The sequence below is a fragment of the Piliocolobus tephrosceles genome, chromosome 10 (assembly GCF_002776525.5).
Source record: "Piliocolobus tephrosceles isolate RC106 chromosome 10, ASM277652v3, whole genome shotgun sequence".
Classification (NCBI taxonomy): Eukaryota; Metazoa; Chordata; class Mammalia; order Primates; family Cercopithecidae; genus Piliocolobus; species Piliocolobus tephrosceles.
In genome coordinates, this window is record NC_045443.1 from 18771147 (window position 1) to 18784089 (window position 12943).

Genomic DNA, 12943 nt, shown 5'->3' on the forward strand with positions numbered 1-12943 from the left:
AGTGGAAGAATGGGGCCATTTGTTGACATTTAAATAAGAGTAGAAGTAGATTGGATTAGGAAGGAATGTTCAAGCTTTTAATATTTTAAGTTTGACAGAATGGTGGTTAAGGAGGTAAGGATGCTCAGTGAGCTAAAATACGCCTTTAGATTCCCAAAATGAGGTCTAATTAAAGACTTGAGCATTGTTGGTGGTGAAACTGTGAATGTTTATGTAACAGAACCCAAGGAGAATAGTTTGAGACAAGGTTTAAGGAAAGACTTTAATTAACATAAATATCTTAAGGGAAAGCAGAAAAAGAGGAAGCCACATATAAAAATGACAATCGCTTCGAAGGCAGGGGGTAAAAGGAGAATCCAGTCCCAGAGCACACAAAAGCGATATGTGTAGAAATGGAAGGGATCTTCAAAGTGGCTGATTTGCCATTTCCTTTTACCAGATCACTACAAAAAGGATGCCAACATTATAATAGCATTGTAAAGTGAAGTCAGTGGTTAATACTTTGCCAGACCTTGAAGGAGTATTAACAATCCAGTGTTGTAGGCAATTGCTGCCTATCCACTAAATGCTTCTATATCAGAGTCACAAACTCCTTAACAGACAATGCAAAAGTCAGCTACATACTTCACAGGCACTGTTTCCTGCAATGGTCAGGATCTTTCTAGTCCTGTTCGTCTTTGCTATACGTTCCACGTTAATTTCTGGAAAAAGCTCTCAATCCTCCCATTCTCAGCTGAGATAAAGTGTCTAGGGCCTGAAGTAGACGTGGAGCATAGTTTCCCAAATCCTGTGGTATTACGATGGTGGAAAAAGGAGCTGAGCTAGGAAGAGTCGCAGGAGAAGCACATTCTGGAGGCCCCAGCATTTCCTGCACTCTAACAGCCAGGTAATGGGGAGCAGGGGAGTGCCCAGCAGCTGGCAGAGCTTCACTAAGTAATGACGTGCTGGCCAGGGATAGAAACATAAGTACTTACAAAATTCCTGTAGGATCTGAGATGATTCATATAGTTCTGGGAGTAACTAGTTAAATGGAAAGAGGGACCAATGAAACCGTACCCACTCTATTGATTTGCAAACAACAAGTACAGTTATAGCCTAAAACAGAATTGCTCATAAGTTAGTGGAGAGAAAAAGCAACTAGAGGTTTTTCAAAAGATTTGGTGACATTTTGAAAAGAAAATAAACATAGCACTTAGGTTAGAGAGGAATAAGAAAGACGTTTTGAAAAGTCTTTACCAACGGAAACAAATCTTAGACAACTGCTTTTATGCTCCATAAGGTTTTACAGGACGTAATAAAATAAAAGATAAAATAATAAGACAAGAGTCTGGAGGAAGGGTGCTAGGTGGGATACAGACAGAAATAAAAAGGAAGCAATATGAGGTCAACCGCAATGGGGCAGGAGGACTAATGATGCAGGATTAAAAAACTCATTTCTACATTAAAATCAGTAAAGAACAAAATCAAATGCAGACTTCGAATCATGAACATAAAGAAAAAATGTTAAAAGCTCTCCCAACATGCAGAGGAAAAGGGAGTATGTTAAAGTTGACACAAATTAATAGACACAGAAGACAGATACTGGAGAAAGACATATGGGTAATTTTTCTTTTTAAGTAATCAAATGATGTTAACAGGCATATGGGGTGGGAGGAAATCCTGACCTACAAAAGCCTAATAGTGGAGACTGAGGAACAGACAAGGGCTCCTAAAATTTCCAGGTAAAATTCATCAAAGACAAGTAAAAGTAACATGCCCACACGGTAATTAGTGGGCTGAACTGAGACCCGTATCTCACAATATTAAATGCCTAAATACAATGAAATCATCTAAGTAGAACTTGGAGAGGAGAAGGTTTTAGCCTCAATATGTCTATTCACAGGCAGATAATCATTCACGTAAAATTGCAACAGGAAGACATTTTTCAGGTATAGAAAGATACTGAAATACTACCCACATATAGTACCTAAAAAGATTAACAGAAATATAAAAGAAATTAAAGCAAATCAGTGGAATTCAAAATACTAATGTACACTATCTAGTTTATATAATAACCAAAAAATATAAAAGTTATTAATCTTACCCTTATTGTAAGTGTAATTGGCATACTCTCTTTTATGTCACTTGGGTTAAAGTATGATTCACTCTCTCTTAAGAAATGTGGTTTCAAAATATATCCAGAACCACCATTATCCAAAAATTTCCCATTTTGCAGATCCATAGGCAGACCAGGGGTCTGGAAATTTAAAGCCACTGTAAGAAAGAAGTTTTGACATTGTCAGGTAATAGAGAATACAAATAAAGGAACACAAACCATTTACTGAAATCGAATCATGGATTCTATATCCCCAAATGTTCTATGAGCAAGCATCATTAGCCTAATAATTCATGATTTTTAAAACTCCTTCTCCTGCCATGTCTATATTAAGGTATATTGATGAGTTCCAAAGTTTAATCTGTAAGTAAATTACTACACAGCTTTGAGTAAAGAAATCAAAATGGTATCCAGTATAGATTATAGAATAACAATGTTCATGTCAGGTAACGCTTAAGAAATATCAGAACAAAGAGTATCAGTGCATTAAATGCAAGAGGTAAAGACACCAACTAGGTCACACATTTTCAAGTCCATGAGATGCTGTTGTCACTTGAAAGTGAGAAACAGGCAAAGCAATAATTGTCGTTAAAATATGGAAGCACCTCGATATAGGCTGGTAAATAGCCACCGTAGAGAGTACCACACTCTGCCCTCCACCCAGCCCCAATATCCCCACTCCTCCTCACACCTACAGGCCTTGCCACAATCCGGTAGAAGAAGGGTAACACCTGGTACTTTCTGACGGGTTAGTGCAGTGCTGTCCTAGCTGTGCAGTTTGGAGTAAGGGTCTGGTGAGGGCAAATAACCAGGTTATGCAACCTTATTCACTTTTCAAAACTGTGAATGTAGAAGCTCATGTAAAGTGTAAATGATAGAGGTCACTTGATTTGAAGAGGCCTTGAGCATATCTCAAGCAAAGGAATTTGGTTTTCAATGTCCATTTGGTTTTCCTTGTTCCCTTCCTCCACTTCACATGCCTCATATTAACTCCTCATGAATTTAACCACCATTCCCCCGAACAATCACCAAGATTTACCCCGCTTCAACCCAGATAGGAATGACTTCAACTCTTAAAACACATGACTCACCATTAGTGCCTGACCCCAAAACCCCCAGGCCAAAAAATCTTTTACAGAAAGCCCTTTTCACGAGTTTTTCATACATTCATAAAATAAATTCATTTTATGTTACTTCTGCAAACAACTCAATATCCTATATAACATACCCATTTGACAGCCTATATTCCAAAATTCTTGGGGATTAAAATTAGAAGAGTCTGCTCTTGTTGCTTTGGGATATATTCTGGTAATGAACTTCTTGGTGTGAAAAATAAACTCATGGACTGAAAAAGAATTATTAAAACGTTGTGAAAGAATTCAAATAAATTAAATAAGCCACTATTTCTTATATATATGTATATATATATCATATAATTCTATAATAGTTTCAACAATTTTGGTATGTATTGTCTTGGCAAAAATGTGCAATTCATGAATATCAAAATAAATCCATGCCTTTATGTTTACAGTATAATTCACTATTATTTAGATGTTAGTGACAATTTTATCATAAAATTTATGTACACTGATCATTCAAGGAAAAAATTGATTAATTTATATAATTTTTACATCCAAATTATTTCACTTTGTTGTAAGAATACATAAAACTCCAAAATATACTCCATTCATTTTTCAAAACAAAAGCAGCATTTTCCCTCATTATTTTTCCACTTTGATTTTCACAGTAGGACAGAATGACATCAAAGTCACACAAAGCTATATGATTCCAGCTAAATTAATCCTACTGAACATTTCACAGGTTCTCACGAGTTAAAGGCACCCCAAAGTTGTCCAGTTCAACTTCCAATCCCTTCACTCCAGCATCTTCCCCCAAAGTTTATTCAATCTGTGTTTACATCTCTCCACTGAAAAACTCTCAATGCTTTTAATTATTTCAAATGTCGTTCTTACTGGGATAATCTCTATGTACTTGAAGTATACATACAAACAAGAACAAACATACACACACGGTCTGTACAGAATCTATACACAGTTTCTGTACATATTCTTTGTGTTTCTTCTTGTCTATATAATATTTAAGTCACTTGAGATTCAAACTAACTTAAACCCTTTACTATTTGGCACCTTCTTTAAATTTTTGAACACAGATTTCACGCTTCTCCAAGGTTTTTCTTTTTTCATTAAACAGATCCTCTTTCTGCAACCATTCCTGCTGATATAGTGACTCATCATGGGAAAATGCCTTTTGCTTATGGCTCACTTCATTTGCTAATCCAACTAGAATAGAATCACCTCTCCCCTCACCCTAAATACTATTATTTAGGAAGCACTGTCAAATTAAAAATTACAGTTAATTTTATCAATAATTATTTTCAAAAGTTACACATTCCTTGAGAGAAAGTTTATTTTGAAACCATGAGTGTATAAATGCAGCATAGATGTCCAAATATCATGCTCCCTTATCTAGTCCTAACAGATGTCTGTCCTTAGGCAAAACACATACTCTTCTGAGTCTTAATGTTTCTCATTTACAAAGTAATAAATGTGAATGATGACTAAGGTCTCATAACAAAATATGATTTTGCTATTTCTGAGATTATCCTTTAGAAATTAAACATGTTTGTTATTACAAATGCAGTTCATGTTTACTGTAAAACAGGAGGACATCAAAGAACAAATAAAACCATATATCATCATTCAATTGATAACCACTGATAACTCCTTGATATATATCTTCCCATTCTTTTGTATGTGTGTAATTTTTAGTTGAATGATAATGTTTGTTCCCTTTCACAGACCGCTATTTTTATTTAGTAAAATAATGTGAACATCATTTCATTTCAATAATATTCATCTACAATATTTTTAATTTTTATTATGTTTATAATAATAATTGGCATCCTTGAAGTTAAACCTTTGCCTACATCATTATTTACTATTAACATTGATTATTTACTATTAAACAAGAAAAATGCTCTATACTCCTTCAAAGAAATGGTAATGCTATACTTCGACTTTACTCAGAACTATCCAATTCCTTTCCAAAATGTTTGCAAGTATTTAATATGATGAGAGTAATAAAATTATAATTTATTTATGCTGTGCCTACAGGTCCTGTCCTCATGAACAACAACAAAAATTCAATAATTTAAAGGAACAGAGACCAGTAAAGCATGTCATTCAAACTCTCTTAACCATACCTTACAGTAAGAAATACATTTTACAATCCAACACACATGCACCATGCACAATTGCTTCATAAAACCATATTTATTATTACTGCTTGCAATACACTTCTATTCTATTCTATTCTATTCTATTCTATTCTATTCTATTCTACTCCATTCCATTCCATTCCATCCCATTCCATTCTACTCTACACTACTCTATCCTATTCTATTCTATTCTATTCTATTCTATTCTATTCTATTCTATTCTTTAACTGTAGTCCAGACCTACTGAATTAATTTTTGGTTACAACACACAGGTTAAAAAAGGAAAAGAGCCTTTAAAAAATTCAGGATCTCTCTAATAGATAGTTAGAGAATATTAACTAAAGTATACTTCAAAATCTTTGGGTATCTACGACCAGCCCAATAAGGTTAATCATTAAATCTCTCAGAATCTGCAATCCCAAATAGTCAGCAACTTTTCTCAAGTCAATTGCGGGTGCTTATTTTCCTTCTGTGGTATTTCTACACAAGATGGTAGATTGCATTTTTTTAACTTTTAATTTTTGGGGGTACATAGATAAATATATTTATGGAGTACATGAGATATTTGGATACAGACATACAATGACTACTAACACATCAGGGTAAGTGGTGTATCCATCACCCCAAGCATTTATCCTTTGTGTAACAAACAATCCAATTATACTCTTTTAGTTATTTTTAAATGTACTATAAACTATTGTTGACTGTGGTCACCTGTTGGACTATCAAATACTATGTCTTATTTATTCTATCCAACTATAGCTTTGTATCCATTATTGTCCCTACTTCCCCCATACCCCTACTACTAAAAACAATTGCCATTTTTTGAGAATTAGCAGAGTCACCTGGCTGTTAAGTTAGTTGCTCATTCCCTTTTAAGATTGGGACATTCCCCACATAATGAGTCTTCTTCCCATTCTCTTTCTCAGGCCCCGTTTTACTTTGGGCACTGCCAAACCACCTCAGTTTTAGAATCAGGGGCAGTGAAAAGAAGATGCAGAGACAGATGGCACCTCCGAAGGTGTGCAGTGGGGCGTGCACACTCTGCACAGCCATCTGGTAGTCCAGCCTGGGCGCCATTTCTTCCCCTTTCACCATAGACATAGAGCCTCCAAGTCTGATTAACCCTACCCTCTTCAATGCCTTTTAAATCCACAAAGTTCATCCTGTCTCCACTCTCACTGCCATACATCTTTGTTACCACCTTCCTGCCTGCAGTCTCACCCTTTGGCTGCTACCAGAGGTATCGTTTAGAAATACAGTGGATCATGCCGCACCTGAGAGTTCAATTTTCTCCTGCGCACCTTCGCTTCCAGGACAAAGTTCAAGCCTTCTAATTTGGCTCTGCCTCCCTCTGCAGCCCTGCCACTGTTCTCCTATACAAACTACTCACCACAGTCCCCCAGCCCTCAACAAATGTGGCCACATCGCACATTCTCAATCAAAATGCCATGGCTTAGGAAAGTTAATTAATGGCTAAGTTCTGTGAAATAAAACTTAATGAGACCTGAGGTATGTAACCCCATTCTAAATTATGTTAAATATGTTGAAATTTTATGAGAATATACATTTTATAAATAACACCGAGCAATCTTAACACCCTAGCAGTGACTCTAACTCATTTAAACATTTCATCTATTTGAGTCACAAAAATTTACCTCTCAATTTTGAAAGTTTTCGGGCTTGTGTCTCCCCAATAGAATTATTTTCATTAAATTGCTGATACAATCTTGAATGTTGAAAGCTTTTGAACTTCTCAGCTTTAGTATAAATGACAAGATCAGATAAGGCCAGAGCAATTTTTAGCTTCCTGGTCTAAAAATAAAATGCAGTAATTTTACATTTTTATGCTAATCATTGGGAAAAAAATCTTTTTCTAGTAAAGAAAATACACTTTCAAATAAATGATTTTCATCTTTTCATAAGATTATCTCCTCACACACCATTTGGATTAACTTAATGTGATTATTTTTGGGAACAAAAATATTTAATGTGAATATAAGCTAGTTTAAATTTAAAAATCATGATCAGGCCGGGCGCGGTGGCTCAAGCCTGTAATCCCAGCACTTTGGGAGGCCGAGGCGGGCGGATCACAAGGTCAGGAGATGGAGACCATCCTGGCTAACACGGTGAAACCCCGTCTCTACTAAAAAAATACAAAAAACTAGCCGGGCGAGATGGCGGGTGCCTGTAGTCCCAGCTACTCAGGAGGCTGAGGCAGGTGAATGGTGTGAACCCGGGAGGCGGAGCTTGCAGTGAGCTGAGATCCGGCCACTGCACTCCAACTTGGGCGACAGAGCGAGACTCCGTCTCAAAAAAAAAAAAAAAAACAAAAAAAAAAACATGATCAATGTAATAAGTATTGAGGACCACAATTATTACTGTTTATTTTTTCCTAAAGATCTCAGTGTATTCTCATGAATTTTATAAACTTAGGAATTTTCGTCATGAATAAATTTATACTGAAATGACTTCTATTACATAGTGAACATTTGCCATTTCACAACCTGGCATCTATTTCTTTTACACTTCTTTTTAGCCATTTCCCAAGTTTTGTTTTGGGAAAACATTTCTTGCTCATGCTCAATCCAAGTATGAGTCACGCAGATTGGACCAGCTAAACAGAGCTGTGCATTCCCCTAGCAACAGTAATTGGTTCAGGGATGTACGCATAACCAGATCAGAGCCAACGTACAAAAAAAAAAAAAAAAAAAAAAAATTACTTGCTCTGCCAAGAGATAGGCATTCCACTGGATTTGAAGCTGAAATGACATAAAGCTGAATCCTTGCAATAGCCATGCACCAACACAGAGAAAGTGGGAGCAAAGCTGGAGAAAGAACTGAAGTTCTGCTGACTTTATGTGAGACACTATATCAAGTCATTTTTGAAATTAAAATCCCTTTCACTGAACTTTTCATCTATGTAAGTCAATTAATTAATTATCATTTTATTTAAACCAGCTGGATTGGTTTTGTGTCACATGCAACCTAATATATTTTGTTTCATCATGCTAATGTGTGTACATATAACACTATGTATTATAAACATTGAATCTTGTCTTTGCCTTTACTTGAGACCAGGGAAATTATGTTGTGTATCTCTGCATCTGTTGCACTTTGCACAAAGCCTGCTTCATAAGAATGCATAATATTTATCAACTATAGACAATTTTTTTTTTTTTTGAAACAGGATCTTATTCTGTTGCTCAGGCTGGAGTGCAATGGCGCCATCTCGGCTCACTGCAACCTTCGCCTCCCAGGTTCAAGCAATTCTCCTGCTTCAGCTTCGCAAGTAGCTGGAACTACAGGCATGCGCCACGATGCCTGGCTAATTTTTGTATTTTTAGTAGAGACGGGGTTTCACCATGTTGGCCAGGCTGATCTCAAACTCCTGACCTCATATGATCCGTGCACCTCGGCCTCCCAAAGTGCTGGGATTACAGGCATGAGCCACCCACCATGCTCAGCCTAGAGAAAAAAAAAAATTTAAGTAGCTAACATAGGAAAAGAGACAATTTAAAAAATTCATCTTCCACAATCAATGTTTTCAAAGTAAATTGTAAATGATAGACTAGAGTTTTTATAAGAAGGAAAATGATTTTTCTCCAGAATTTAAAAAAATTCTCCACCAAGAATAAAATTAGAAAACTTTCCACTCATTTGTAAGATTTTCACAAAGTACCACCTCACCTTCTTTTTCTTGAAAAGCATTACTCCAGATAACTTTTTTACCCCTGTTTCCTTGTCTTGATTGTCTCCTAAAACAGATTCGAATATTTCTGATTCTTTGAATTTCTCCTCCTCCTCCTCCTCCTCCTCCAGATCTGCCACTTCTTCTTCCCATTCCTCCACCTTACCACGCTTATCAGAACCTTTTCTTTCATGAGTTTCCTTTAAGGTTCCTATTTTCTTATTTTTAACTAATACTTTGAATTTTAGTGCCTAAGGAAACAATTTGAGAGATAACAATTACACATTTACAAGTCAATTTGCATTGTAACAGTCATTGAAAAGTGTTTCACTATATTTTCAATTAGCGTACAGTAAAAAGATATGTAAGAACTCCATTTTTTCCCATACCCCTATTCACACCTCAGTAAAGGAATGAATACAGTGATACAATGCTATTGATTATAATTCACCAAAAAATAAGCCTGTTATGATTGAGACTTACCATATGCCATTTCTTTTATATTTCACAAGTTGGTACTATGATATTGCAATTAAAATGTTACAACTTCTGGTAGCAAGTGCTTCAGCTCATCATTTTCTTATCCAACATTAAAAAGTATTAAATGAAATCAGGTATATTAAAATGTCTATCATAAGTGTCTGGCATCTAGTATAGACCAAATTAAAGATTTGTAATAATGACTCTTCAAATTTCTTCTGTATTACACATAAGCATCATTCTTTTATTAACTTAATATTTTCTGTCCATCAAATTTAGAAGCATAGCAAAATTTACCATCAGTGTCGCTTGTGCTAAATTCGAAGATTTCTGGTTCCATTCTTTCACTTGGCTATGATTCGGGTTTAATCTTTGATGCTATGTTTCCAGCACTTTGCAAAATTCTTTACTATTTCTTTTCTGCCACAATTGAACACACTGAGTCTGTGGGCATTCTTATGCAGCAAAAGAACTGTGGTCTTTCCAAATTTCCTTAATTTAGTAAGTACATTTAAGTGCCGGCTCTGTTATATACAATGCTGAAATCTGGGTTATAAAGTCAAGTCCTTCTCTCCAAGGAGCTTTGATTTTCCTTTCCATTTTGTCATCCTCAGGTATCCATTCAAATTATTCCATCATCTCGGGTCTTCCCTCTTTCACAATGACCCTTATAATACTCTCTACTGCAGAGTTTACCAAATGCACTCTGCAATCCTATGCATTAAGAATATTATCAGAAGCACTTGGGAAAGGGACACATTCCTAGGATCTGCTTCAAAATGAGGGAACCAGAATCTTGAATTGTGGGCTGGAATTGGGCCTTCTTAACAAGTCTCTAGGCAATTATTTTACACACAAGGACTGAATATTGTAGGATAAGGTAATTTTTTTTTTTTTTGAGACGAGTCTCACTCTGTCACCCAGGATGGAGTGTAGTGACATGATCTCAGCTCACTGCAACCTCCATCTCCCAGGTTCAAGAGATTCTCCTGCCTCAGCCTCCTGAGTAGCTAGGATTACACGGTAACTTTAATTCTTCATTTACTCATTGAAAAGAACCTCCCTGCTTTAGTATGGAGCTAAAATTTGAATGAAAGCTATGTACGGGAATGCTAGAAAAATAGATTCATATATAATAGGAAGAGGGATTCTCTTCCAAGAAAGTTTAAAATTATTGTAAGTTCCAGAATTGGGCTATAATTCAGGTTTAATCTTTGATGCTATGTTTCCAGCGCTTTGCAAAATTCTTTACTATTTCTTTTCTGCCACAATTGAACACATTGGGTCCGTAGGCATTCTTACGCGGCAGAAGAACCGTGGTCTTTCCATTTATCACACAATTCATTTTTTTCTGTCTCAGTTCTATCATCAGCCCTATATTTCTTGTCACTGGTGTCACAACACTTTCACTTGAAAATTTTTCACTGATTTAAATAAAATGTTAAAAGAAGTACAATTTGAGGATCTTCCAAATTTATTATGCCAAGGAGAAAAGTTCAGCCCTGGCAACTTAGTCATGTAATACAGCTGTTTTTCTTCAATGGTGCATGACCATTGCTTTCAATGACCTTAGAGATAGAGAACCTTGTGATTACCTCTTTACAATAGAATGTTAAGCAAACTCCTTAGAGTGTAATCAACAGTAGCCAATCAAATCTTAAATCTGTATGTTAGCCATTGTATGGAAAATACTGTACTTCTGTTCTGCACCTCTGTTTTTGTCTGTAAAAAACAATTTTTCACTGTTTCCCACACCAGGAGCAATGACTACCGTTCTCTGCTGTCTGTGTGTCCCAGAAAGTTACCCTCACACTTTGCACTTGAATAAATCCTTCTAACTGAATCCCGAGCCTTTTGATTATTTTAGGTTGGCAAAAATAATAATAATAAGGAAAACATAGAAGGAAATTCTCAAATATTACAAAAATATTGTTATGTCTAGCAAAAATGAAGACATGTCAGAACCAAACTATTTGCGGTTAGACAACACTATTCACCAAAAAGAAAGTTTATTTATAATCTGATAAAATTTGGGATAGGGAGAAAGGCCCAGCAAAGAAAACTAAGCAGGAGTGGTCAAAGAGGAGTGAGGGAAGGCTAAAGAATGTGGTGTTATAACAGAAAGTGTTTCAGGGAAAGGAAGTGGAGGTCCACAGTATTGAATGTTAATGAGAGGACAACCAGATGAAGACTAGAAGAGGTTCATTAGAATTTATCAGTAAGAAAATATTTGATGAATGTGATGGGAACTTTCCTGTGAAGTAATTAGAAGAGAAAGAGGGACTGAATAGGTTGCAAGGAGTCAAGAAAATGACAATTTGAGCTGTGAGAGGAAGTAATTTCTTTCTTTTTTTTTCAACAAGACAGAGTTTCGCTCTTGTTGCCCAAGCTGGAGCGCAATAGCTCAATCTTGGCTCACTGTAACCTCCGCCTCCCGGATTCAAGTGATTCTCCTGCCTCAGCCTTCCTAGTAGCTGGGATTACAGGCGGATGCCATGACACCCAGCTAATTTATGTATTTTTAGTAGAGACAGGGTTTCCCCATATTGCTCAAGGCTGGTTTCAAATTCCTGACCTCAGGGTATCGGCCCGCCTCAGCCTCCCAAGGTGCTGGGATTACAGGCATGAGCCGCCACACCTGGCCATAGAAAGGGAGTAATAAAGAGACAGCCTGAGAGAGAAGTGAAGTCCTGATGGTAGATGTGGACATGATTTTTCAAAGCAAATACTTCAGTATGCTCTAATTAAGATGGAAAGGGTCATAGAGACAGGGAAATTGAAAAGAGTAGATTTTTTAAAGGCGAACCTGCTACCCAGCTGTTGAGATGTTGGGTACTGACTCTATTTATAGGCTAGAACTTTTGCTACTTTCTAGAACTTTTGCCTGTGAAACATACTAAATTTCTGGTCCCTAATACTAATTACTTTGATATTGTGGACCCATGGGGTAGGAGACACAATCAAAATGTGGGTTTTACATATGTATACACACACACACACACACACACACACACACACACACATATATATATATAATATAATTCTTATTGAAATACATTCACCTAAATGTTCATGAGAACATTCCCTAGGCAACATTGCAAAGATAACCTGCTATACATGATCAAAACTAAGCATTTTCATTGGTCTCTAGCCCAGTTTCACGGGCCAATATAATAGTGACATGTTTTCATGGGCTTTTTTCTTAACCTGAGTTTCTCAGAAAAAAATGTTACCTCTGGTGATGGTAGAGTATCAGGAAAATCAGCAAGCATATCAGAAAGCAAGGACTCTCCAAAAGTCGTCTGCAAAATGTCTGCCATTATTTCTTGTTGGGCAGGGGAGCAGTGATTTTCTAAAGAGAGCACCACTGGGTAGTCAGATGTCTAAAAAAGTAACCATTACTATGGTTATTCATCAAAACTTCTAAATAATTATAATG

The 12943-nt window shown here is 36.3% G+C and overlaps 1 protein-coding gene across 3 annotated transcripts in view; it reads right to left on the bottom strand.

Annotated features, from left to right (window-relative positions):
- The window catches only part of PLCZ1 (phospholipase C zeta 1), a 53523-nt gene that overhangs the window by 8054 nt on the left and 32526 nt on the right, over nucleotides 1–12943 (bottom strand). For all 3 annotated transcript variants that reach the window (XM_023226192.2, XM_023226191.2, XM_023226193.1), the window contains 6 exons: nucleotides 12738–12887; nucleotides 9191–9275; nucleotides 9024–9091; nucleotides 6992–7148; nucleotides 3324–3440; nucleotides 2084–2253 (listed from right to left, as the gene is read on the bottom strand). In XM_023226192.2, the coding sequence (XP_023081960.1) occupies nucleotides 2084–2253; nucleotides 3324–3440; nucleotides 6992–7148; nucleotides 9024–9091; nucleotides 9191–9275; nucleotides 12738–12887 (747 nt within the window). The remainder of the gene's footprint in view (nucleotides 1–2083; nucleotides 2254–3323; nucleotides 3441–6991; nucleotides 7149–9023; nucleotides 9092–9190; nucleotides 9276–12737; nucleotides 12888–12943) is intronic.